The sequence below is a fragment of the Eschrichtius robustus genome, chromosome 3, assembly GCF_028021215.1.
Source record: "Eschrichtius robustus isolate mEscRob2 chromosome 3, mEscRob2.pri, whole genome shotgun sequence".
Classification (NCBI taxonomy): domain Eukaryota; kingdom Metazoa; phylum Chordata; class Mammalia; order Artiodactyla; family Eschrichtiidae; genus Eschrichtius; species Eschrichtius robustus.
This window is the reverse complement of record NC_090826.1, coordinates 50,636,973-50,663,881: the sequence shown is the minus strand read 5'-3', so window position 1 is coordinate 50,663,881 and position 26,909 is coordinate 50,636,973. Positions and strand designations below refer to the sequence as shown.

Here is a 26,909-nt window from a genome sequence, read left to right as displayed (position 1 = left end):
AGAAATGCAAATTCTTAGTTCCCACCACAGGGCTACTAAGTCAGAATCTGCAGTTTAACAAGCTCTCCAGGTGATTCATTTACACACTGAAGTTTGAGAAGAGCTGTAAGCCGTGCTGGTAGGCTATAAGGAGAAGGTATGAAACATGATTTTAGAAGTTGTTTTGATTTTGAATTTGCAATCACAGTAAAACCAAAGGAACTCTCAGCAAGGATTCCTGGGCATGCTTACCAAAAAGACAAAAAAAAAAATTGAAAAAGTCTGAAAAACAGATTTGAGGCTCAACCTTCAGCTAGTTAAATGCACAGTGAGGCACTGTTTAGAGCCTTACTCAGAAAATTCTGAAATGGAATTGATTAGATGGATGGATGAATGGATGGATGGATGGATGGATGAATGGATGGATGGATGGATGGATGGTCAGTCTTAGGTCATAATCATTGCCACACAAATCTAGAACTTAATTATTTTCCATGGGCTTTATTTAGTGCAGTTAGATCTCAAGCGCACAGGTAAATATCCTGACAGGTTCACACCAAAGGTATATTTAGATCTCCTGGGATATACAGCCCTGAGCTGGCTACGAAGCAGGTGCTCCACAAGGCTCTGGTATTGCACCAATGACCACCTGCTCAATCCTCCTCACTTAATTCAGAACAGCTATTCCTCACCTGTGGTCCAGAAGGGTGACACAGCCAACCCATTTGTTCTTTTGCACATGTTTAGGCTGGCTTAAAGACCATCACCACCCTCATTCCTGGTCCTTCCCAAAGTGGCATGCTTCACAGAGGATTTTAGTACTGCATGACTAATGGGATGAGCTGGGATTTGGAGACCAGGAGACACAGGTTTAAATTCTGGCTCTATCGTCTGTTTGGGAAAGTCATATAACCCTCTCTCTGAGCCTCAGTTTCCCATGCCATCTACCAGGCAGAGGTTGTTAGGATGAGATCAGTTAAAGCCTATAGCACACATAGCAGAGTGTGGAGGCAGTGCAAATACAAATCAATACACTGATTTGTATTTCAGGATATTTTTGTATCAAGTTTCCAAACTGATCCAGTCCAACTCTCTCACTTTAGAGATGGAAAAAGTGAGGCCTGGGGATGAGAATTGCTTTGCCCAAAGTCACACAGTGTGATGCAAATACAGTCAGAATTAGGATCCTAGAAACCCCTAACTCCTAAAACACTCTGTGTTTTCAAACTCTTAGCAAATATAGAAGTCTTTCTGCAAATTAAAACTTACAAAATGGCTCAATATACTAAACAAGTAACAAGCCACGCCTGCCTTGATTACTGACGCCCTTTTTACTTATATCCCTTCTGCCCCATGGTGGCAATCCAAGGACACCTCCTCATCACCTTTAAACTCTCCCCAACCCCACATTTGAGTAATTGAAGACTCAATCCACCTGAAACCTCAGGGCCAGTAAATGAATCACGGCAGGTCTTATCATTAGATGGATTCTCTCCTCACCAGACCACCTAGGGGTTTTCAAGTTCCTGCAGTTCCCAGAGGACTTGAACTTTCTCACACATCCATCTCTACCGGGAACCATTAAGCTGACATCACCATTCTCCACACTTCATAAATGATTCTAACATCTGGAAATGGGAACCACCTGCAAGTGCCTTAGCCAGAGATCACCTTATCACACAAGGGTATGCAAACTCAAGTTCAGGTGAGATGAGAAAGGCATTCCATAAAATGCCACTAAGGCCAAAGATTAATCACTGGGTGCTAAAAGTATGTAGAGAAAGAATGTTCCAGTCAGAAGATTTGGACTTGAATCCCAGCTCTGCCACTTTCTAACTGGAATGATAATTAACCTCTCTGAACTTCAGTAGAACAGCGGATATTAAGAAAATCAATTTCAGAGTCATTTTTAGGTTCAAATCCTGGTTCTGTTGCATACTTATTGAGTCACTTTGGGTGAGCTGACGAATCTCTATTAGCTTTAGTTTTTACAAATACAGAAAAAGAAAAAAACTACATTATAGGGTTGCCATTAGGATTCAAAGAGATAATCTGCATCAAATACTTATCACAGTGCCTTGCCTGAGTTAAGCAGAATGACTTAACCACAACCGAATCAATAAAATGGGATCAACCTTCCTGAGAGTTGCTGCAAAAATCAAACACAACAGCCGTGATGAGCAGGGTGCCTGGTACCAATAGACTCAGTAAATGGAATCCTCTGCTATTATGAGTAATCGCTCCTCAACCCTATGCACTTACCTCTTTTAGCCACAGAAGCTTCGGGGCCTGCATTTCCACGGACATCACACCCCCAACGTACTGCAGGACACCGTGCTTGGTTTCGTTGATCCTGTGGACCTGAGTGACCGCCCGGTGGTCCAGCCACATGATGATGTTTCGATGAGAATCCCCTAGCAAAAACAAGGGAGATGAGGACACAGGTGCATCCTTATCCTTCTAATTCAAGGGGGCACTTATGGATTCCCAAGGGCAAAAATCTGCACAACTGCTTGTATAATTTCACACATCAACAAGAAACAAGTGAAAGGACCACCACCAACACTGACTAGTACATCCTACCCAAACCTCGAACCCTTCAAGAGATGTGCTCTTTGAATATAGTCCCAGGGTTAAACGTGTAAAGGAAAAACCAGTCAAGATCCACCAATTAATTGTATTACCATTCATTCTCTCTCAACTTCTCCCCTTCCTTTCCTATCCCACCTATTCTAGAAAAACTTTTCTGGGTATATACTCAAGAAAAGAGCCAATGAAATAAGCCTAAAACAATACTTCAGCTTTTTAAGGTATGTCTCCTTGAAATATGGACAAATATTTTAGGTATAATATCATATACATTTACATAATGGCTTTTATTTGCCTATATTCTCACTTCCTCTAGTCACTCTAATTAAAATTAGTTAATTTAAGTGTTTTTCCTCACTCGGTTGGTTTGTTTGGTGGGGTGGGAATCACTGGAATTTTTTTTTCCATTCTGGAACAAGGCAGACCTAATGGGGAACGTTCTTTCAGTATAGGCAGAAATATTGAGAAAGTTATTTAATTTTTCTTAGCCTAAGTGTCCTTATCTGCAAAATGTAGCATATAAGGCTTAACTGAGATTCTTCATTCATTGAACAAAAGATAATGTGCATAAAGGATATGTCAAGTACTTGTCACATAGTAGGCCCTCAAGAGGAATAAATCACAGGAAACAGAATTTAAAATCAACTGGAAAAGGAGAATGGGCAGTGCCCCTCACATCCTACCTCTACCATCCTGCAGCCCACAGAGAAACTAATTGCCCCTTTCCCTCTTCCCCAGACTCTGCTAATTCATCCTGCACTGATGGGCAAGCCAATATTCTTTTCACAGTCCTCTGCTTCCTCTGATGGCAAAATGCAGAGAACAGCAAGGAATATACTTGGGAGATTATAAACGGGGAGGATAAAAGGGACCCAAGAGTAATTGAGATAGGCACTTCACACGTTATTTTACTTATTGGCAAAATAACTGCAGCAATTATATAATTTTGCTAATAATGAGTGTTTATAAAGCTGCGCATGCATGTCTGTGTGTGTGTGTCCCAAGCCTTGTGCTGAACCTCTTGCACACATCGTCTCATTTAATCCTTAAAACAACTCTGAGATCTAGGCTGTTTTCAATGACAAACTGACTCCGAGATTGAAGACATGCCTACTACCTCATAGCTGGGAAAAGCACAAAGTGTGCTTTGAAAGTAGATCTGTGCAGGGAATGGATAAATAAATTAGTAAAACAAATTTAAACTCGAGCTACACACATCAACATGAATAATGACACCAGCTGGGGTATTTTTAAACACAGTATATATTGTTTGTTGTTGTGGGTATACACACATGTGGTAAAAGCACAGAAGAAATGTGTTTGTGAACACCAGCTATGGCAGAACCATTACCTGCTGGGCAGAGGGGCAGGGGAGGGGGAGGGCATGGACTGAAGCTTCAAGTGGTTCTTTCTTAAAAAAAAAAAAAGGACTTGTGGCAAATGTGGCAAAACCTCATCTATTTATCCTCATACATACATAGGAGGCTAGGAGGCTGTTATCTTATTTTCCTTACTCTTCCATATATTTGAAAAAGAATTTTTAAAACTTACAAAAAAAGTCAGCCTAAGGACACATCTAAATTAGGTCATCATCGTAATGAGTCAAGGACTCACTCATTGGTTTGCCTGCCTGGAGAGATTTCAGGTCCCACAAAAACTCCTCAAACAACAGTAATACATTAAAATAAGAGAAAGTACATGAAACCTTCCATAGGTACATCTAAGATTTTGTTTAAACAGCTGAGTGATTCTACTGTATGACAAAACTGCATAAAGTTCTGGTTCTCAACCCTAGTTTCACATTAGAATCTCCTGGGATAGCTTTAAAAATACTGATGTCCAGGTCCTATTCCAGAACCATCACAGAATCAGACTGTGGGTATGTGGGCACACATTCGTAAACACACACACACACAATGTGGGTGTGTGGGTGTTGGGGGGGACAATATCTGCATTGCATCTTAAATATTGTATAGAATCTGTCTGCAGCTGCTTCAAGACAAAAACACCTGTTGCTAAACTTTCTATTGTAAAGACAGACCAATCAGCCGCTACTACCTCTACATGAAGAGGCTCTCAGAATGACACACTGAGCATTGTGTAGAATCAATTACTTCATTATATTTAGTATGATTATTAATTAACAATGTTCATTACAGACAACAACCTGGAAGTTAATCTTTTTTTCAGTGCCTGTAGAAAATCACAAATAAATGACTCCACTGAAAGTTCATTTCATCTTTTATTAAGCATCTGCTACATGCCAGGCACAGGGCTGGGTGCTGGGATACCAAGAAGAATGTGCCACAGTCTCTGTCCTTACGGAACATGTGGGTAAGTGGAAAAACAGTCTGTATGGAGTGATGACTTCTGGGACAGAAGTCCTGGACATGGTACAGAGAGAAGGAAGAGCATAGAGAAGGCCCCAGTTAGCTGAGCCCGAGGCTGCACAGGGAGCTTCCAAGAGGCAGGAAAGCTTTAGGTTAATTCTGAAAATCACTGGCCATTGGATAAGCAGGTGAAGAAGGAGTGAGGGAGGAGGGGCTACACAATAGAAACAGCACGTGAAACCAACAGAGCACAGACCCATAAAGGCATCATATTTTAAGAGAACTGGAAATAATCTGGTAGAGCAGAATTTGGGTTACATAGTCAGTTTACCTTAGGGCAGATCATTTATCCCTGTACTCATTCAATTAATACTGTGAAGACCTCACAGGAGGTGTTCCAGGGATACTTGAAGGAAATGACTGGGAATCAGAAAACCATCTAAATATTAGGTTTCTGTTACAGAGTAACCTAGGTAGTAACTTCCTCCCTGACCCTAAATTATCTCCCTGGGTTCCTCTCCCTCCCAAGAGCTACTGTGGCTGGAATGATTCACCCAGTCATGGTCTGAGCTAGGTGGGTTGCAGAGGTAGGAAGCACACAGCAATGGCACCTCTGTCCAACCCAGCACTGGTCTGATCTTGAAAAGGAAGAAAGACCAAATAAGAAAAGGCAAACAATGAGACTATTTTATCTTGTAGGTCAGTGTTCTCAAACTAGTGTACTTAATTTCCTTGGGATTTTTTTTTTCTTTTTCTTTTTCTTTTCGGTTACCATCTAAAGAAGGTAAGTTTTGCTGGTCTTATGGGTTTGGTTTTAATGGTGATGGTTAATTTCCTGACCCCACTCCTTGCTCTTCACAATTACTCCAATTAACCATCAAGAATGGGTCATTATCAGGTAAGCAGAAGTCTTTAAAGACCCTCTTAATTCATCCTTAAAATTTGAATTTCATTTTCTAGTACAGGCTAATCCATTGCAGTTAAAATCTAACCTTAATAGAACCTGTTGAAAGGCAAGAAACTGGTGAGGGCACCTGCAGCTGGATGCATTTGATGAATGGGTACATTTTAACCTTTTAGGTGGAATACAATTTTTTCAACACTTATATAATTCAGGTTGCAACCTAGGTAACACTTTTAATAGGAGAACTGTCAACAGGAGGCAATTCTCTCTACAATGAGAAAAAAGATGGCATCTGGGAGGGTGCTGGTATAAGCAGGTTTAACAAGGAACTCTTCCTCTACTTCAGATGTTCTTATTCCTAATGTTTTAGCTGTCCATTCATCTGCACCCAGTAGTTCTCCACATATTAGAATTATCGAGAAAACTTTAAAAACACTGATGCCCTAGCCTCACCCCAAGCCAACTGAATACAAACCCTGGGGGTAAGGCTCATGAATTGGTAATCTTAAAAGATCTCCAGTTGATTCTAATATGCTACCAGAGTTAAAAACCATGTGTTTTAGCAGATTAGAAGGTACAGAGTCCTTGGAACTTAGGGCTCTTAACATCTAAAGTCCCATCCAAGATGAGAATTCCTCCCACAGCATCCCTAACAGACCATCACCTGACCGCTACTTAAAACAAGCCAACAAAGAAGTGCTGGCAGCCTCCCCAAGCAGCCCACTCCATGGCTGGAGAGGGCTTGCTGCTGCTGAACTGAGGTCTGTAGGTTCAGTCCCATTCCTCGGGTCTCTGCTCTCTGAAGTGGTCTAGACGGGGGCTGTCCTGTCCTCCTGGGCCGGAACAATGCCAGCTGAGCCAGTGGTCAGCCACTGAGAACAAGGACCACTCATATTCGTCTCTGAAGCCCCAACACTTCATCAGACAGGGATTGGCACACAGGGGGTGCTAGTAAATGTGGCATAAATAGAAAAAAATGTGTGTGTGTATGTGTGTGTGTAAAAGATGGTCACCATTACCACTGTGCTCTAATCATTCATCCATTTGCATACTTTTGCAGGGCATGTCATTTATAAAAATCACTGTTCCATGCATCAGGTCCATAGGAGTAAGTAAGACACATTCTCCTAACTTAAGGAATTCATAACCGGACTGAAGAAACTTTTCTGAGCATTCAGGCGTCTGGCTCTCACTTAATTCTCACAGCAAAGCTACTGTTTCATTATGCCAGTTCTTTCAGAGGAGAAACCAAGCCATGGAGATGTTAAGTGACTCACTCAAGGTGTCAAAGCTCAGCAGCAGCAGGGCTAAGATCTGGGATTGCCTGACTCCAATGACAGGGTGTCCCAGTGTGCCCCAGTATCCACAGCCGCCAATTAAGAAAGGTGTTGCTACAGCAGTGTCCACTACTAAGGATCCTTTAATACAGCCTAGCCCAAAACATGCTTGTGATACCTACGTTGGCAACAACCGACTGAAAATGCAGAGAGTCACACTCCTTTAGATGGAGCATGCAATTTCCAGTGCACCATAGTCTCCACTGCTCCCAAATGTCTACCACTCATCAAAAGGTTAAATGTCAGTTGAAATTTATCTCTGCACATGTGCTGCTGTTTTTCTCAAATCTGGCGCACTATATTCATTTACATTACCTACCTGACTTTTGGGTCTGCAACCTCAGTGCTAGCACTACTGGCTAGAGTATCCCAAAAGGGACACATCCTCACCACCCATGAAAAATTTCTGACAGTGGATAAAAGTTGGCACTTACATTTGAAACAGCTCATTACAGTACTCATGAGTGTAATGAGAGAGTGCAATGAGAGTGTAATGAGAGTGTATTAGAACAACATCATTAAATGTGAATGTCTTTGGTCTGGCTATTGAAAATAGAGAGACCATTTGTTTCTAGCTTTTGTGTGATATGTGGTCCCGTCTGTCTTATTCTATTTTCTTTAAGTGAACTTGATTCACCCACTCAAATGAATGTGGTGGAGGAGCTTCATATGCAAAACAACTGCAGGCACAGACAACACTCCCTTCCTTGAAAAGGCCCAGACCACTTACCTGTTTCAAGGCTACTCACTCTGAGCTAATGAGCCCACATCCATCCTACATCAGATTTTCTACTGTGGCTCCTGTGCATTATGGAGCCAAGTCTCTTCCTAATCCACCTAATCCCAATGTCACACCTCTCCTACTAACTGCTGCCCAAGCTTTAACCTCTAGGGACATGATTTCGGGGCTCCATGCTCCACCTGTAAATCTCACTAACAGTGATAACACTGATATCATGCTCCACCTGGGCCCCAGCCAGTCTCCCACCACCAAGAAAAGAGAGAAATGGTCCTACCTTCATGATTCACTGGTAAAGGATGAAACTGCTTATCCAAAACAACCAGAGAACACGTGGCATCAAACCCAAGCCCTCGAATTTGGTTTAAATCAATCCCTTGTACAACTTTCTGTTTTAAAAACAAATAAACAAAAACATAAATTAAAATACAGGCTTTTAAAAGACTGAAAACAGTTATGACTAGAAGGAAATGAATGGCAGAATAAAGTATTTACAACAGAAAACAAATAAAAGTTCAATATCACTAAAATATCAGAAGATCCTATAAATTAATTTAAAAGACAACCAATCTAATTGGAAACTAAGCAAAGAACATGACAAGTCACTTCATAAAATAAAAAGAAATTGTCAAAGAGTATATAAAAAGATTCCCAACTCCACTAAAATTAAATAAATGCAAATAAAAATACCCCAATCTTTGTTTTTCTTATTGGCAAAAATGTAAAAAATTAAGAGTATATAGTAGTGGCAAGACAGAGAGAAGTGGACCTTCTTTTACATTATTCTAACAGTGTGATAATTTAGTACAAATTTTAAAGAATATAGTATAGTATTTATTAAAATTAAAAAGTGCATAACTTTTGACCCAGCAATCCTACTCCTAGGAACCTATCTTAGTGAATTATTAGCATGAGTAAGTAAAATTACATATAAACAAAGGTTAACTGTTTAAGAATACACCTAAAAATTGGAAGAACTACTTTTATTAAATAAATTATGGTATACCTGTAAAACAGAATTTTCTACAGCCATTAAAAATGAAGAGGTAGAGAAGCATCTTCTGGGTGTAGTAGTATGAAGAGGTTGGCAAATCTTCTTAGCAAAATAAAAGCATAAAACTGGACAAAATCATCAAAAACAACCATTTTGGGGCTACGGAACTTGGCCGAAGCCACATAAGAAACTGAGAAACAGTCTTTCTTGAAAAATAAAATTGCACCTAAAACATTCCCACAAAACAACAACTCCAGGACCAGATGGACTCATTGGGAAGTTCTGTGAAACATTCAAGGAATAAACAATACCACTCCTATACAAATTTGTTTAGGATATAGTGAAGGAGAGAACATTTTCCAACTTTTCATGGCCAATACTACCCTGATACCAAAGCCAAACAAAGATATCAAATTAAAAGGACACTGTAGACCAATAACTGCCATGAACATAAGTGTAAAAATCCTTAACAAAATATTAACAAACCAATATTGCAACATATAAAACATTCATTATACACCATGACCATGTGGGGTTACCCCAGGAATGCAAGAGTCGTTTAATACCCATAAATCAATTAATGTATAACATATACTAATAGAATAAAGCACAAATACCAAATGATCATCTCAACAGATGCAAAAATAAATAAATAAATAAATAAATAAATAAAAACACTCAATAAACCAAGAAAGAAGGGACCTTCCACACCTGATAAACAGCATCTACAAAACTATAGTCAACATCATACTTTACAATAAAATGAATGATTCTTTCCAATTAAAAACAAAGCAAGGCTGTTCTCTTTCACCACTTCTATTCAACCTTGTACTAGTGGTTCTGGCCAATGCAATGAGGCAAGAAAAAGACAGTTAAAGCATACAGATAGGAAAGGAAGAAGTTAAAGTGTATTATTTTGCAGAAGACATAATCCCATATGCAGAAAATCCTTAGGAATTTATCAAAAAGAAAAATCTACCTGAACTAATAAGCAACCTTAGTAAGATCACAGGATATAAGATTAACATATAAAAATCAATTGCACTTCTATACACTAGCAACTAACATATCAAAATTGAAATACAAAAATAATTCTGATCACAGTAGCATCAGAAAAACAAAATACTCAGGAATTAACTTATCAAAAGAAGTTCAAGACCTATACCCCAAAAACTACAAAACATTGCTACAAAAGAAACTACAAATTGGAGAAATATGCCATACTCATGAAATGGAAAATTCAACATTGCTGAGATGGCAATCTCAAATTAATCTACAGGTCCTACACAACACCTATTAAAATCCCAGAAGGTTTTTTTTTAAGAAAATGACAAGCTGTTCCTAATTTATACAGAAATGTAAAGGACATAGAAAACATAGAAAAGTCTAAGCACTTTTGAAAAGAAAGAACAAAGTTGTAGAACTTATGCTACCTGATTTCAAATTACAATGAAATTACCATTACTAAGTCAGTGTGGCATTGGCATAAGGATAAATTTATACATCAATGGAACAGAATAGAAACATAAGAAATATACCCAAACTTGTATGATCAATTGATTTTTTATAAGGTGCCAAGACAATTCAACCAGGTAAGGACAGACTGTATGACAGTAGTACTAAAACAACTAAATGCCCATATGCAAAAAAAAAAAAGAACATATACTTTTTGACTTTTACCTTACACCATACACAAAAATTGACTCAAAAAATGTATCATATCCCCAAACGTAAGAATTAAAACTATAAAACTTACAGGAGAAAATCTTTATGACATGAGCTAGACAAAGATTTATTAAAAAGCAAGACTTATAAAAGAAAAAATAATAAATTTGACTTCATCAAAATTTTAAAATTTTGCTCTTTAAAAGAAACAGTAAGAAAATGAAAAGATAAGCTAAACATCGGGAGAAAACATTTGTAATTCATACACCTGATAACAGACATATATGGAATATATAAAGAACTCTTATAACTCAATAATAAGAGGATAAACAACCCGGTTACAAAATGGGCAAAAGATTTAAATATACACATCACCAAAGAAGACAAATGGCCAAAGCACACAAAAATATGCTCAACATCATTAGTCATTAAGGAAATGCATATTAAAATCACAAAGAGCTACTACTACACACCTACAATAACAGCTATAATAAAAAAGAGTGACAATACCAAGTGTTAGAAAATTATGGAGAAAGTGGAATCCTCGTACATTGCTGGTGGAAATGTAAACTACAGCCATTTTAGGAAAGAAGTTTGGCACTTTATGAAACATAATTTATCACACAACTCAGCAATTTCACTCCTAGGCATCCACCCAGGAAAAATAAAAATGTATGTCAACATAAAGACTTGTATGTGAATATTCACAGCAGCATTGTTCATAATACCCTAAAACTGTAAACAAATCAAATGTTCATCATGGTTTAACCAAATGTCGAAACCACGTGTGTTATATCCATACAACAGTATAATACTCAGCAAGAGTACTATCTGTGCAACCACAAGAATGAACCTTAAAAACATTATACTAAGTGAAAGAAGTCAGACACAAAAGAAGGCATGTTGTATGATTCCATTTATGTGAAATTTCTAGAAAAGAATAACTATAAAGACAGAAAACAGTTATCTATGACTGGGGCTGGGGACTGACTACAAACAGGCATAAGGGAACTTTTGGGGGGTAACAGAACTATTCTAAAATTGAATTATGGTGATGATTGCACAAATGTGTAAATTTAATAAAATCACTTAATTATACATTTACAATGGATGATTTTATAGTATGTAAATTATACCCCAAGCTGTTAAATATTTTTTTACAAAGTTGAGCTATAAAAGACGAAATGGAAATACACCCATGATATATTAATAAGGTACAAAAAACCCACAAAGAATATACAACAAACTGCTAATAGTGGTTGCCTCTGAGAACAGAAATGACAGCTGGAGGAGATGGGAGATTTTTCACTTTGTCATGTAATTTTTTAAGCTGGAGAATAACAGACTTATTGATTAATTCTATTTTTAAATTTTTGTTTCCATGGTTTCCTTTTGTGAAAAAGCATGAGTGATCATACTCATTAACATTTCCTGCCAACTTAAAACATGACAATAACCTTTTAAATACCACAAAAATCAACTCAAATGTGTCCATCACCATTTAAAATGCACAAGTCTTCTTTTTTCCTGTTTTGGAATGTTGGACTTGTCATTTAGGATTCTGTTTCTTACTATTTAATGGGTTCCTCAAATAAGAACTACACACAATTATTACAGATTTTTCAACAAAGAAAAGCATTAATTTTTTTCAAATAATAACAACAATAAATTATAAAATGCCACCATATATTGAGCACCTATTGAGTGCCAGGTACTTACAAACATCATCTTATTTAATCCTTACAAAGCCCACTGAGGAAACATTTAGTATTTCCATTTCTTAAAAAAATAAGTGGAAGACTGGGGAGGGAAGGGAACAGCAAGCGGGCTCCAAAGATTGAGAATTTGAACTTAATCCTGTCGTAGAGCCAGTCGATGGCAGAGCCAGAATTCAAACTCAGAGCCTGTGTTCTTCCTACTCCACCACTGCCTGCCTGCCCAAGAGACTCATCCTGCAGAGAGGGCATGTGCTCTATGCAAGAACATCGCTAGTGAGCCACCTGGGATGCCTGGCAATACCTTTGCCCCACATCACCAGGTGAATGCCCTGTACACCTTTACTACACTGATCCATCAAGACTTAGAGGAACGTGAGCCGCAAACCCAAGTCCCTGTCAGCATGGCCTCATGACAATGACCCACAAAGACCTGGTTTCAGATCCTAGCTCTGTCACTCTGGCTATGTGACCCAGGGCATGTTACACAATTCCAGCCATTCTAATCACCCCCTTGCCTTGCTGGATCATGTCTCTGTAGCATTTATAAGCATGGCCTCCTCTACCTGGAATGTCCTTCCAACTTGGCTTGGAAATCACTGGGTACTGGCTAAGATCAATGGTACTGGGTGCAGACTCCCTGAGTTTGAAACCTGGCTCTGCCACCGACTAGTCATGTGACTTTGGGAAGCCAGAAAACCAGTTTCCTTGGTTACACAAAGCTATTACTTAGACCTACATCTCCTAATGATGTTATGAGAATTCAGCAAAATAAGGTGTGATTAGCCCAACATCTGGCATTTGATGCACAATAAGTAGCAGCCATTATTTGAGGAAATTAGCTGCCTCCAATCTTCTTTGAACTCATGGAGCATCAATCTATCAATCAACAAGCCAACCCTAACTTCTACCTGTCTTGCGGCCCTATTGGTCTCTGTGCCCAGACGGTGCATGCCTGACTTGGACAAGCCCACCCCACATAGGCCTGCAATTAGTCAAGAGAGGAACTGGGAGGGAACATGTAGAAGATGATGCAATAAAACTCAATACCACAAGGCAGCTTTGCAGTAGAAACAAGCATGGGCTACAGTGTCAAAAGAGCCACCTTCTGGTTCCAACTCCACCACTTCCGGATCAGGTAGTCTTGCACTAATCTCATCACCTTTCTGAGCCTCAGGTTCCTGAGAGAGAGAGAACTCCTAGGTAAGGATCAAGAGCGTCAATTAGTTTCAAAGTGCTCTGGAACCGATAAAACTTTGTAGGAAATATGAAGGATGGAAAACTCACTCGATGCCTTACTAATTGTGTTCATGGAATCTTTCTGATGTATGAAGCATAGCACGCTCTGTGTGTCATGTAAGCACATATAAAATGACAGGATAAACAACTGAAAAGATTGGATAAACTCAAATCCTCCTAAGAATTACGGTGGGAGCGACTTTCCAGTAGAAGCAAAGAAAATATTCTCTACAATCTACTTTATGAATCCCCTCGAAGACCTACAGAGTTCTATATTCTAACCATGGCCTTTCAGCCTCAAAAGTGCAGTGTCTCCATCTCTAAAAACCTACCACAAGGAACTGGAGGAATAATTGTGACATGCATTTAAACCTGATTTGGTTAGGCAGCCACTGTCATTTCCCCAGCCTTATATGGAAATGCCTTATGACCATGCTCATCATGCTTATCATGAGGACCCCCTCCACTCCCCAACCCCACCCCCTTCTAAACCATCTCAGAGAGATGGCTGTCAGGGTCACACTACCCAGAAGGCCCCTGGGACTTGACCTGCTGACCTGAGGATTCTTTTTTATACGCTCATTAATGGAAGAAGAAAGCAGGCTAGTAAACTCACCCCAACAGCTTGGCATCAGGGGAATTTCCTAGGCTAGAGAGAAAGCACATTGCTCTGCTAAAGAATTTCCAGAGAAGGAGACTTCTGCAACTTCATTTGGTAACCTGGTCCATGTCTCGCAACTGTCAACTCGTAGCTATGGGGCAGCAAACAAATGTTTGGGGAAGGGATTGTGCATCGCTTTGTTCTGACTGTGGGAACCAGTTCAATTCTGCATGTGTTTTAAATCAGCAGGCTGTGCCATACTGGGTGGGGAGACAGCGTTCCTCAGAAATCTTCCAAACTGAGAACTGGAGGGTCAGAGGCATACCTGGTTTTATCTTTAGCTGTATTTGGAGCAAGGGTCAAAGCCTGGGGCCTCACGGAATCCAGCTTGAAGTAGAGTTCTGTGTGGCTGGTACTGTATTCTTTTAAATCTTGATTTGAATGCCTTTGTCAGCTTTGGGGGTGTGCATGAGGTTACAAAATCCCCAGTTCCCTCAGGCCCATCACTCCCTGTTGCCTACACAATTCAATTACTCATTCAGTCAATCAGCAAATACAATCAAGCCCCTTCTAAGGTCATGCTGTGCACACTTCTGGGCACTTGGGAAACAATGGAAAGCAAAATATTTTTTTTAATTCCTCACTGTTTCGGAGGTTACGTTGTAAGGATATACAACAGACTATAAACCGAAAAAATTATATAGTGTATGTACAGTATACTAGAAAGTGATGTCAGGGGGATCAGGAATGCCGGAGAAGGGGAAGGTAGTTGCTGAGAAAGTGAGATTTGAGGAAACACCTGAAGGACCTGAGGAGCTGACCCTGTAGACAACTGCAGAAAAAGTGTTTCAGGCAGGAGAACAGCCAGTGCAAAGGCCCTGAGGTGGGAATAACAACAAGGCTAATACAGCTTGTGTGGGGTGTATGTTACCTGCAAGGCCCCTGGAGGCCTTCAGTTTTACAAAATCTACTCTAGTAACCAGTAAAATGAACAAATCCAGTCCTGGTCCATTACCTACACAGCATCCTAGCTCAGGTGTGGTACTGTCCCTTGAACATAAGGTAGAGAGATAGAGGCCAAACACTGCCATTTATGTCAGTGACACCAACATTCCTCCAAGAACAGAAACTCTGAAACTGCCTCTACCTCCTCCCTTTCCATCGTCACCAGGTCCTGTTAGATCTTCCTTCCAAAGTCTCTCAGTCTTGCGCTGCCTCTTTATTCCTCGGCCAACATCCTAACCCAGCCCTTCATTTATTAAAGAGATAGTATTAACCACCTACATGTGCCACCATAGAGGACACACGCTCAACAAGACAGACATGGCCCCAGGCCTCCCAGACCTTATGGTTCAAACAAATCTCAGCTTCCAGAACTTCATTAGAAGAAGGAAATTGCCTCCTAACTGGCATCCTTGAATTTAGTTTCTGTTCCTCCAAGCCATCCTGAATCTGTTGCTGGTCAGTCTGAAACTCAGGATGATTCTAGAAGAGCTCCCAACTGGCCTCAGAACCAGCCACCCCAGGTATGCCCCCATCACCAATTCCAGCTCCCCTTCCTCCTCCTACTGGAAACCACCTGCTCCAGCCGGGGTTGACTCTAACTTCTCCACCTAAGCGCTTCCGTCCGTAATATTCCTCCTGAACATCCACTCTTAGTGTTCTCAAGTCTCACTTTTAACCCTACATCCTTCCTCAAGCTTTCTTCATTGATTGGGAGTAGGGAGGTCCCAATGTCTTGAGTCATTCATTCTTCTTACATTTCCAGGGTCTACTATACGTTAGGACCTGGGTGAGCAAACTATAGTTCCTACCCTCCTGCGGTACAAAATCTAGTAGAAAAGACAGCTATTAATCCACAAATGGGAATTATTTTATTTTACTTCATTTATTTTGTTACGTTATTACTTGATTATAGAATGATTTTACTATTTGATATTAATCAAAAAATGAATGATTCACAAACCATGTGAAGTTCTATGAAGAAAAAGTAAGAGAGATGTGAAAACACTGAGTAAAACAGGACTTAGTTGGGAGGTAACATTGGGCGAGAAAAGGCTTCCTCCTTGAACAACTGCCTTTTGAACTAAGATCCAGCGCAGCACTACCCAAGGGACCTTCTGCAGTGATGGACATGTTCTGTATCCGTGCTGTCCAGCACAGCAGCCACCAGCCACACGTGGCCGCCGAGCCCTTGAAGCGTGGCTACTGCAATGGAGGAACCAAATTTAAACTCTATTTAATTTTAACTAAATTTAAATGGTGACATGTGGCTAGTGACTGCTGTATCGGACAGTATGGATCTAAGGATGAAGAGGAGTGAAATATGTCAGCAGAAGGCAGGAAGAGCGTGCAGAAAGAAGAAAGAATGCGTGCAAAAGTCCGGCCAGAGGACAGGGGGAGCAGTGCATGTGTGGGATTATGACAGAAGGAGAATATGGGTGGAAGGCAGAGCTGAGAGAAGCATCATGAGATGAGCCAGGAGAGCAGGCTGAAACCAAACCACACAGCGCCTACAGGCCATGTTAGGAATTCTGAGTTCTATCCAGGCAGTAGTATGGGGCTACAGAAGAGCTGTAAGCAAAAGAGGGACCTGATCAAGTTAGCATTAACATATATCTATCATTCCAGCTCAAGAAGGAGCACAATTGGAGAGGGGAAGGGCATAGACATAGATGAGGAGGTCAGTTACATTCCAATGCTAATCCAGACAAAAGATGAAAGTATGTGGTGTTGGAGATGCAGGGAATGCAGAGATCTGGCCTGAATTCAGGCTTATCACCCACTTCCCGGGTGACTTAGGGAAAGTCACTTAACTCTCTGGATCTGAGTATTTCTTTCCAATTTAACATGGGAATAACAACCCCTCCCCTACCTTCCTTGTATGACAATCAAATGGATAGGAACGTACTTGGTAAACCATAAAGGTTCTATAAATATAGGAGGTTGACATGATTGCTCAGTCCCACATGGGTGACTCCCTCTTCTGCTCCTTCTCTCTCCAACCATTACTCATACAGCTGGTACAATTTAGAACAAAATGGTATTTCGTTGGCTTCACGGGTATTATTTTTTTCCACGCAACTGAACTATTTCATCGTTAGGGGCAGAGAACTTGTTGTAGCCCTCACTCCCATATATAATCTAGTGCTTAGCAAAGAGCATAGCACATAGCAGGTGCTCAATAAATATTTGCAGACTAATGACACTTGACAAATACCTGCTGGCTGAATGGTACCTCCAGCTTATCTTCTTCCTAATGGAAGCTGTTACTAGATACTACCTTGCAACGTTCTTGCCTTGTTGAGGTGATTAAGATTTGTGGCTCCAAAAAGGGATATAAGCCCTTAAAATCAAGGACGACATAAGCTCTAGGACTTGTGTGTTTCCATAGAAATCTTTAGATGTGTGGGTATCAACCCAATAAAGACTTGACAATTTCAGGGGCAGTGATGAGTAGAACAGAGAAGAGGATTTGGAGCCACCTCAGTAGGGGTCTAGGTCTGTCTCTAATACTCATTAGTTTCAGAGCCTCAATATCCTCACGTGTCAAATAGGAAGTATGGCAAGCTATGTCATAGAGTTATTGCAACATTTGAACAAGATGAGGGATGTCAGAATGTTTTTTGTTTGCTTGTTTTTAGCTCTAAGTAACATTAATTCAGCAACCATTTACTGAGCATCAAATTTGTGCCAAGCAATGTGTTAGATGCTGTGGACACAGAGATGACACTCTCCAAGAGTTCAGCTCATGGTTAAAACAAGTCACCAATTAAAACACAATCTGGTAAGGACCAGATAATGATACAGGTGAAGACGTGCACTCTGGGGCAGCAGAGAGGGGTTTCTCACCCTCTTTCTTCTGAGGTTGTCAAGGGCAGGCAGGGACTGTCAGCGGTCAACCAGGAAGGGTCCCAGGGGGAAGTAATGCTTAAGCTTACCTTAAAAGGTACCCAGGAGCTGGGCAGGTTAAAAAAAAAGATAAGAGAAGAGCATGCCAGATAATGAAAACAACAGATACTTCGCTCATTCACGTACTCAACAGACATGAATGGGGCACATTACAAGTGAGGAACTCTAAGGAAATACAGATAAACAAGATATGACCCCTGCTCGGGGGGCGCACATTTTCCACATAAGCAGACAGCTGGGTAAAGGCACTTGTAATTCAGAATGCTTAATATAACAATCAGGATAAGCTCAAAGTTCTCCATTCAGTGCCAATTTAAAAAAAAAATTCAGGTAGCTTAATATGATTTCCAAGATGCGGGCATGTGGAATAAGATGAGGCTGAAGAGAGGGACAAAAAAAGAGCAAGAGGGAGACAGCAGCAGCCCAACCCCTGACTTTGGGTGGTTACTTTACCTCTTAACAGCTCATTTCTTCCAGCTCTAAAACAGAGTTCATAATAAATTGGTGAAGCCACTATGGAGAACAGTATGGAGGTTCTTAAAAAAACTAAAGATAGAGCTACCATATGATCCAGCAATCCCACTCTTGGGCATATATCAGAGAAAAACATGGTTCGAAAGGATACATGCACCCCAATGTTCACTGCAGCATTATTTACAATAGCCAAGACATGGAAGCAACCTACATGACCATCAACAGAGGAATGGATAAAGAAGATGTGGTACATATATACAATGGAATATTACTCAGCCATAAAAGAGAATGAAATGATGCCATTTGCAGCAACATGGATGGACCTAGAGATTATCATACTAAGTGAACTAAGCCAGACAGAGGACAAATATCATATAATATTGCTTGTATGTGGAATCCAAAAAAAAAAAAGATACAAATGAACTTAGATACAAAATAGAACTAGACCTACAAACACAGAAAACAAACTTATGGATACCAAAAGGAAAAGGGTAGGGGGATAAATTAGGAGTTTGGGATTAACATGGGCACACTACTATATATAAAACAGATAACCACCAAGGACCTACTGTATAGCACAGGGAACTCTACTCAATATTTTTTAATAACCAATAAGACAAAAGAATCTGAAAAAAATAGTACACCTGAAAATAACACACCATTGTAAATCAACTATATTTCAGTTTTTTTTTAAAAAAAAGAGGCTGTTGTGTGGATAAAATGAAGTGATTGGTATAAAGTGTTCAGCATGGTACCTGGAACATAACCAGTGCCCAAGAAATGTGAGCTGCCATCATCATCATCATTCTGTTACTGTTGTTCTTATTGTTTTTATTAACTTGACTAAGGGGAAAGCGTCTCAGGCAATGTGAGCAACTTAGGGAAAAGGAAGCAGTAAGTACAACTGCTCTCAAACTCTTGACTTCCTTAAGTCCTTGAGAAAGACAAGACAGGTCGGGATGCATTTTATGTCACCCCTTGGCCCAGACCATTGCTTCTCAAAATCTTACATGGAAAGAACCCTAACAACAAAAGGAGTGAATATTCCCATGAGGTGCCTCCCTTACTGACATTGACATCTCAGTATTTCATCTTAGAAGTTCACTCTCCTCCAGAATCTACTCATTTCTGTTATTGTCATCATCATCGCCGTAGGAATCATAGCGCTTACTCATTTCCAGGCACTGTTAGACATTTTATACGCATTAACTCATTTAATCCTCACAACGACCCAATGCAGATAGGTACAGTCATCATTCCATTTTACAGATGATGAAACTCAAGCAAGACACCATAAGTAACTTGTCCAAGATGACAAGCTAATAAATGTTGAAACTGGGATGTCAATCCAGGCAGTCTGGCTCCAGAATCTGTGCTCTCTGGTGTGTTACCACTCTAATATAAACATGCTTCCCTCCTTCAACCTCACATAGCAATATAGCTGTGAGTAGATGTGTCATGTTTATCATATGGCTTCTGACATGCGGCCACATGGCCATACCCCATGTGAGGGGAACAGCCTAAGACCCAATAGCTTTATCCAGGTTTGCTACAGAGAGACATCCTCACTAAGGACCAATGCCCAGAGCACTCACGTGGCTAACGGGGCTCAAGCAGATGAAGAGGTGGCTGCCACCGGGAAATGATTAAAAATCCAACATTAAACCAAGTTGTACTTAGAGGAGACCTGTTTTAAAGTAGCTTTTCATCAGGGGATTATATTTTCTTCTTGACAATTTCCTTAATGGCGAGAAAGGCTATATGCTGGAAGAACAAAGGAGACCCAAGGGCAAAGAGTAGAAGATTCTCACCAACGCGGGGGCTGGGACGGGGCGGGGAGGGGGAGGGAGGAGGAAAATTAAACAGGCAGAAGAGAAGATGTGCCCCCCTTTTATTCCTATATAATGCTCCAGTGCCTCCCACCCCGACCTTCTCTCCCTGCCTTCTTCTCCGGGGGCACTAACATCAGCCCAGAGCTCATTAAAGTTTAAACAGACTGATCAATACGGACAGAATGGTGAATTGTCCATCTGCAAATTACCAAGCCCTTCATGAATATTTAAGGAACTAAACTAGGAACAGCGAGAAGAGAGAACCCAGGACTTTATTTTTCCCTCCGGAAAAAACTACAAAAGCATCTCTGTCGGTTCCTGATCACCAGGATATAAAACCAGTCGAGTGAAACTAAAAGGGAACAATTCTCATCCAGCATCACTCCTGTTCCCAAGCCAGCAAGCTGACCGCAAACCAAGGCCTCTCAAGATAAACGTCTGCCTGGCACAACTCAGAGATGCACTAGGCTTGCCTGACTTCCTTCCTTTCTCAGAACCCACCGTGTTCTCAGGCCACTGTGGCTTTGCACGTGCAGTTCCCTCTGAACAAAATGAGGTTCCCCTCATTTGTCCACTTGGAAGGCAGGACAGTCCAGTGACTAAGGGTGCAGCACTGGAGTCAGAATGCCTTTCTTACTTACTAACTGCCTTTGTTTCCTCCTCAGTAAAATGAAGGTACCTTTATAGGGTCGTTGTGAGGATCTGACTACATAATGCATGTTAACATGTTCTACACAGCACTGGGCACACCTGAGGGCACAGCAGAGGTCATCTACGGTTATCAGTGACGTCTTCACATTCGGTCACGTCTGACTGAATCCTCTGTCTACATGTTCTGCATCCTCCATCCTGTCTACCTGGAGCCCCTCAGTGTTGGCCCCTTCCTCAGCTCTAGCCACAGTCACTTTGCTCCCAGCACCTATCACGTTACACCCCAGCTGTCTGTTGGTCTCTGCCATAGACCATGAGCTCCCTAAAGGCAAAGCCTGTGTCTAAAGTTACCCCGATGTTGTCCCTGGCACCAGATGGACACACTACACACACTCAGCAGGTGGGAGCAGGGGAACACGTGTGAGAACGCGAGAGTTGAGGCCATACCTTTGTGACAATGCAGCACGCAGCCCAGATGTCCTCAGAGGACTGCTCGTGGTGGTTGAACTGAGGCTCCCACTGGTTGATTGGCTGGTCTGCGAAAGCCAAGAGGGTGCCCCTCTGGTCCACCAGAGCTGCACGGACACTGCCTGTCCCCACGTCCACACCCACGTAGTAGCTCCCGAGTTCCTGATCTCCGCCGGGCATTGCCGTCCCTCCACCTGCGGGGATCAAGGGCAAAACCACGTGAAGACCAAGTGGGTCTGCAAAGCCAAGCATGGGACAACTTGAAAGTGGAAATGAAGGGATGCAGCTGATGAACTGGTAGCCATTGATTATTTATTCATCCAACAAAATGTTCATTGCTGCCAGGGTGCTAACAGGCACTGAGCTAGGTAGTGGGTGAACAGACAGGCATGGCCTCAGACATGGAGTTTCTGTTCTTGGAAGGGAGTCAGATGGTGAGCATTTACGAACTGCATTAATTATTCAAGCAAAGTCGTGACACTGGGTGAAAAGTGCTATGAGGATAAATAAAGGGTTATAGAGCTGAGAATCTGGAGGCAATAGATATGCATTTTCGTCTCACTGAATTTGAATCGCAACAAGGACAATGCCCATGGCGCTGAAAAGGAACCTCATCTGCCCAGTCGGCCATTCATTCAAAAAACTATCTACTGAGCACCTATTACGTGCCAACAAGCACTGTAAAAAGTACATACAGCCCCTCTACTCACTATGACTCTACAAGGTGAGACTATTTTTTTCTTCCAGTTTTATTGAGATATAACTGACATAGAGCACTGTATAAGTTTAAGGTGTACAGTATAATGATTTGGCTTTCATACATTAAGAAGTGATTATCACAATAAGCTTAGTGAATATTCATCATCTCATAGAGACATAAAAGTAAAGAAACAGAAAAACAAATTTGTGTGGTGAGGTATCTTAGGATTTACTCTCTTAACTTTCATATATAAATACAGCAGTGTTCATTCTATTTATCACGTTGTACATTATACTCCTAGTATTTAGTTATCTTATAACCGGAAGTTTGTACCTTTTGACTGCCTTCATCCAATTCCCCTCTCCCCCTGAAGGTGAGTATAGTTAAAAATCTATTTTACAGGTGACTAAGATGAGACGCCAAGAGATATGTAACTTTTCTCTTAATGCTAGGTCCACACACTTAAGAACAGTAAATGCACATTGATGCATTTTATACTGATGGGCAAATAGGTCTCTGAGAAGTTAAGAGATTTAGCCAGCACCACTCAAGTGCAGCCTGAACCCAAAGTCCCACATCTGTCTCATGTCCCTTCCTTTCCTTCTTAGCAGCTTGCGATACAGGTTTGGAGAAGAGGTAAATATACTGCAGCCGTGTCAGGAAGTGACTGGGAATTGGGAAGGAGCCTCGAGGGAGACAGGATCAGGAACTTGTTAGACAATCTGTTTTCTTTACAGACCCCTTGTGAGTTACAAGGAAATCTGACCAGAGAACACTCAGGAATTCCTTGGCCTTCACTGCCGCTCTGAGTCCCTCTGGTCAGATTAGCCCCCATGACACAGACATCTCACAGAGGCTTTCATTTTCCAGATTGGCCTTTTAAAGAATAAGAACAAGCCCCCAAGATACCCATGCTGATGAACATGCTACAACTCCCCAGGTGAGCTCGGGGCGGCCTCAGCGCCCAGAGTCTAATTTCAACCGCAGCAGCGTTCTGCACCCTTGCACTTCAAAAAGGTAATGTTTCCTTGGCAAGGTCACACCTGGGAATTCTAAAATGAAGTCAGCCAGCAGATGTTCCATTAAAGCTTCCTGGATATTTATCCCAGTCAAAAACAGCTTCATTAAGAGTGATAGCTTCTGACTTGATCACGAAGATTTCCCAAAGGTGTGTGGCCCCCTTTGGTTCACGGGCAGGTGTAGAGGCCAATGGGGAATCTGCAGTTAAGAACATGTGCTACCTTCATCTGAGCTCCAGAGAACAACTCTCAGGCTCCAGCCTTAATGCCTTCTCATCTCCTCGCCCGGATGACCAGTGGCACCAGTTTTCAAACCATGCATTCCTTCAAGCATCCAAAAGGGATATCTTTCCTTCAAGCCATTACTCGGAAAAGCTGAAATAAAACAGATCAAAGCAGAGCTGCTCTGTTTGAAGCAAAGATCACCCTTGCCTGGCCCTCTACCCGCCCCCCAGCAATCGCTCTGCTGGCTCCTTCCTCAGGACTCAGGATGGCTGAAAACCATTGGCTGAGGCCCTCTGCACGGCATCCCAGGCCTTCCAGGAGCTGCCCTCTGCCTGCTGTCCAGCCACATCTACCTCAGTCCTGCCCATTCTCACACCAAGCTCCAGACACCCTGAACCCCTCGCAGGACCGCAGGTGTACCGCACTGCTACAGGACTGTCTCCACTTCATACTTCTCTTCTCTTCCTACTTCCTTCCTCTCTTGTGTGCCTGCTGACTTTCATTTTACGATCCAGCTCAACCACCACCTCTTCAGGAAAGACTTCCTTGCCTCTCTCCATGCCCTGGTGCCACCAGAGTACTGTGTCCCTACTTTCTTTTCAAACTTTTTAAAAACCACTCTGTGAATTTTTTGTTTCTGTGTCCGTCTCCCTTACTGGCCTGAACCTGAAGAAAGGAACTGATTGATTTCTGGATCTCCAGCTCCTACAGTTTCTATATCCCCAAACCAGTACAGTGTCTGGTACATAACTGGTTTTCAATAAATGTTTACGGAATGAACACCTAAATCAGTGAATCCATAGAAAACAAGAATCAACAGGTTCATGCTTTAATGCTTTAATAGTTTGGATTCCTAGGTTTGTGCTTATCTGCACTAGTGTTTTTCCTTGATTCTAATCTCTGTATGCTTCATCCATCCAATTAACAAATATTTATTGGATGCTTACAACTACATTTTATTAATTCGAAGACACTCAGTTTTTTCACATTTAGCTTCTTCAAAATTAGGGACTCAGCAATCAATGGCATCTTACAACTAATCAGTAGCATGTTCTTTCCTTCTTAGTGGTATATGAAATAACGATGCAATGATGCATCTTGCAATCAATGACTGATATTCAAAGAAATGCAGATTGTGCCAGGCACCAGGCACCCTGCTAAGAGCTGAGGATACAGTGAAGGACAAAACAGGACAGTGCCATGGCTCAGATCTTCCTCGGTTTCTTTATCTGCAAAGAGGAGGAAGACTGACCGGGCTAGCTGTTCCACCTCCCCGAACTGACCACATACACATCCTCTTGCTGTACTCGGGATTCCTTCTCTTAGCTTCCCACTGTCACCACTTGGAAGGGCCCAGGGACGCTGCTCTCCAACCCTGATCCTGACAGGCCAACAACTCTCTGTCCTTGGCTAGAACTTTCGAAGATTATTCTAAACACTGGAGGGAGAAACAAGGGGTAAAACACAAGAAATGAAGAATCTATACAAACATTCTGGATTACACAGACCTGGCCAGCCATCATCCAGGCTTCTCTGTACTCCTGCCAGCGCCAGTGACCAAAGGATCCCCCAGGGGGCTGGCCCAGCTCCTCAGGCCTGGCTCCCTCACTTTTGACTGTCTTCCTCTACAAGGAATTCCTCATCTTACCACCCACTACCCAGACATCCTGATTTACTTCCAATAAAATCCAAAGAGGCAGATTTCCACTCTGCAGCTGACTCAGGGCTTCCCCCAGCTCTGGGTTTTGGACCCATCTCTTGGCTAGACAGGAAAGAGCCCATCCTTTGGGAGAACCCACACACACACACACACACACACTTGCATGGAGAGTGGAGCTTTGCCATTAGACATTAACTCCAGTGTTGTCTGGACCACAGCTGTATCCCCAGTGCCTGGCACATAGCACGAACTCACCAAGTCTCTGAGACTCAGTGGACACCTTTAAAACCTATCTTTAGGGAAATAATAAAAGGTACAAATTTACTGTGTATCTGATGCTTTGCTAAGCAGCTTGCGTACATTCTTAATCCACTTTTTATCCTGACATCGACCCCTGAAGATAATTACTGTTATCATCCCCATTTTACTGATGAGGAAAACGAGTCCTAGACTAGTTAATAACTTGCTCCAGTGTGTCATATAACTCGCAAGGGATGGAGTTGAGAGCAATCTCATTCCCTCTGGCTCCCAAATCCCTAACCATTCTCAGGAATGATATACTGCCTGATACCCTCCATTTAGTAAATGCCCATTTGCCAAGGACTCTGCTAGGTATTCCTGCCTACTCTGTCTACAACTGGCTAACTCAGAACTCAGGCTGCCCACCTTCAGAGACTGACCCTTCCTCAACACCAGGTGGCCTCTCTCTGGCAAACTACCTACTTCTAGACCATTTAACTGAGACATCAGTTGGGAAGAGAGTCAAACCCACGGGAACAAGGGCATCATACCCTCCCTGCACTGTTCGCACAAACCTCCCAGTTCATGTTTTTGTAAGAAATAGATCCTAATTAAATATTTCAAGTTCACCATGTTTCCCATTACTATAGTTTTAAGTGATCTCTTTATGATTGTTTCCACACCTGGACCCTGAAAGAAGGGAAACAAAGAAGTTCAAGCCCTTAGGCAGCTTCCCTGAAACTCAACCCTGTGAGTTATAAAAACTCTGCCAGAGGAGTTTCTGCAACTCAGATTCTTTGTCTCCCCTTTCTGTGCCCTTTGTTCCTGGGTCATAGGTACTCTCTGCTGTGTCCTAGACTCCAAACTGTATTCCAGTTCCTCTTGGCCTCAAAGAAATAAAGTAACTGCAAAATGGAAAACATTATTCCCTTTTCCAATTTGTTTTTTTAAAAAAGGATTAGGATCCTCCCACATGCCTGGCACTTTTATACATTTGTTCATATCTTCTGACTGAAACCCAGTCAAGCTGGTAACCCTATCACCATTTTATACCTTGGTGGGATGGGGAAATTTGCCCTGAGTACCACAAACAGTAAACAACAGCAGCACCTGCATTTGAACCCTGGCCTCTTAAGGCAGTAATTAGGGCTCTTTCCACACACCAACCTAAAAGTGAAAACCAAATCCTTCAAAATCGTCTTCAATATCAACAACAAAGGCAGCAACAACTAGCATTTATTAAGCTCTGCTCTGCAAATCGCCCACCCGGTTTTGTGATTTCACTTCACCTTTGTAACAACCCCATGTGGTTGGCACTATGAGCCCATTTTCCAGCTTAGGAGATTGAGGTTCTCAGCAATAATGCTATTTAACGTCATAGAGCACAAAACCAGAGGAGCTGGGACTCCAGGCCAGGACGGTATGGCTCCAGAGCCCAATGGATGAATGCTGAGAGTCAGAACATTAGTTCCAATTCATTCATTTCAGTCAAAGATAAATTCTCTAAAAAGAAAAACAACTAATAGGGAATATAGGGAGGCTGGTCAGACAGAGAAATAAGGACATAGATTGTGAAGGCCAAGAGAAAAGAAAAGCTACAGGGAGAAATTCAAGCTGGCTGCACACACGTCCCGAG

The 26,909-nt window shown here is 41.6% G+C and overlaps 1 protein-coding gene across 8 annotated transcripts in view; it reads right to left on the bottom strand.

Moving 5' to 3' along the window:
• Positions 1-26,909, bottom strand: part of FGGY (FGGY carbohydrate kinase domain containing) — a 415,080-nt gene that overhangs the window by 373,459 nt on the left and 14,712 nt on the right. For 5 of the 8 annotated variants that reach the window (XM_068539983.1, XM_068539982.1, XM_068539991.1 and 2 more), the window contains exons 2-5: positions 23,371-23,523; positions 21,409-21,623; positions 8,156-8,267; positions 2,242-2,393 (exon numbers count right to left, since the gene is read on the bottom strand). In XM_068539983.1, coding sequence (XP_068396084.1) covers positions 2,242-2,393; positions 8,156-8,267; positions 21,409-21,609 — 465 coding nt within the window. In that variant the 5' untranslated portion in view covers positions 21,610-21,623; positions 23,371-23,523. The remainder of the gene's footprint in view (positions 1-2,241; positions 2,394-8,155; positions 8,268-21,408; positions 21,624-23,370; positions 23,524-26,909) is intronic. The other 3 variants (XM_068539986.1, XM_068539987.1, XM_068539988.1) reach the window with 1 other exon arrangement.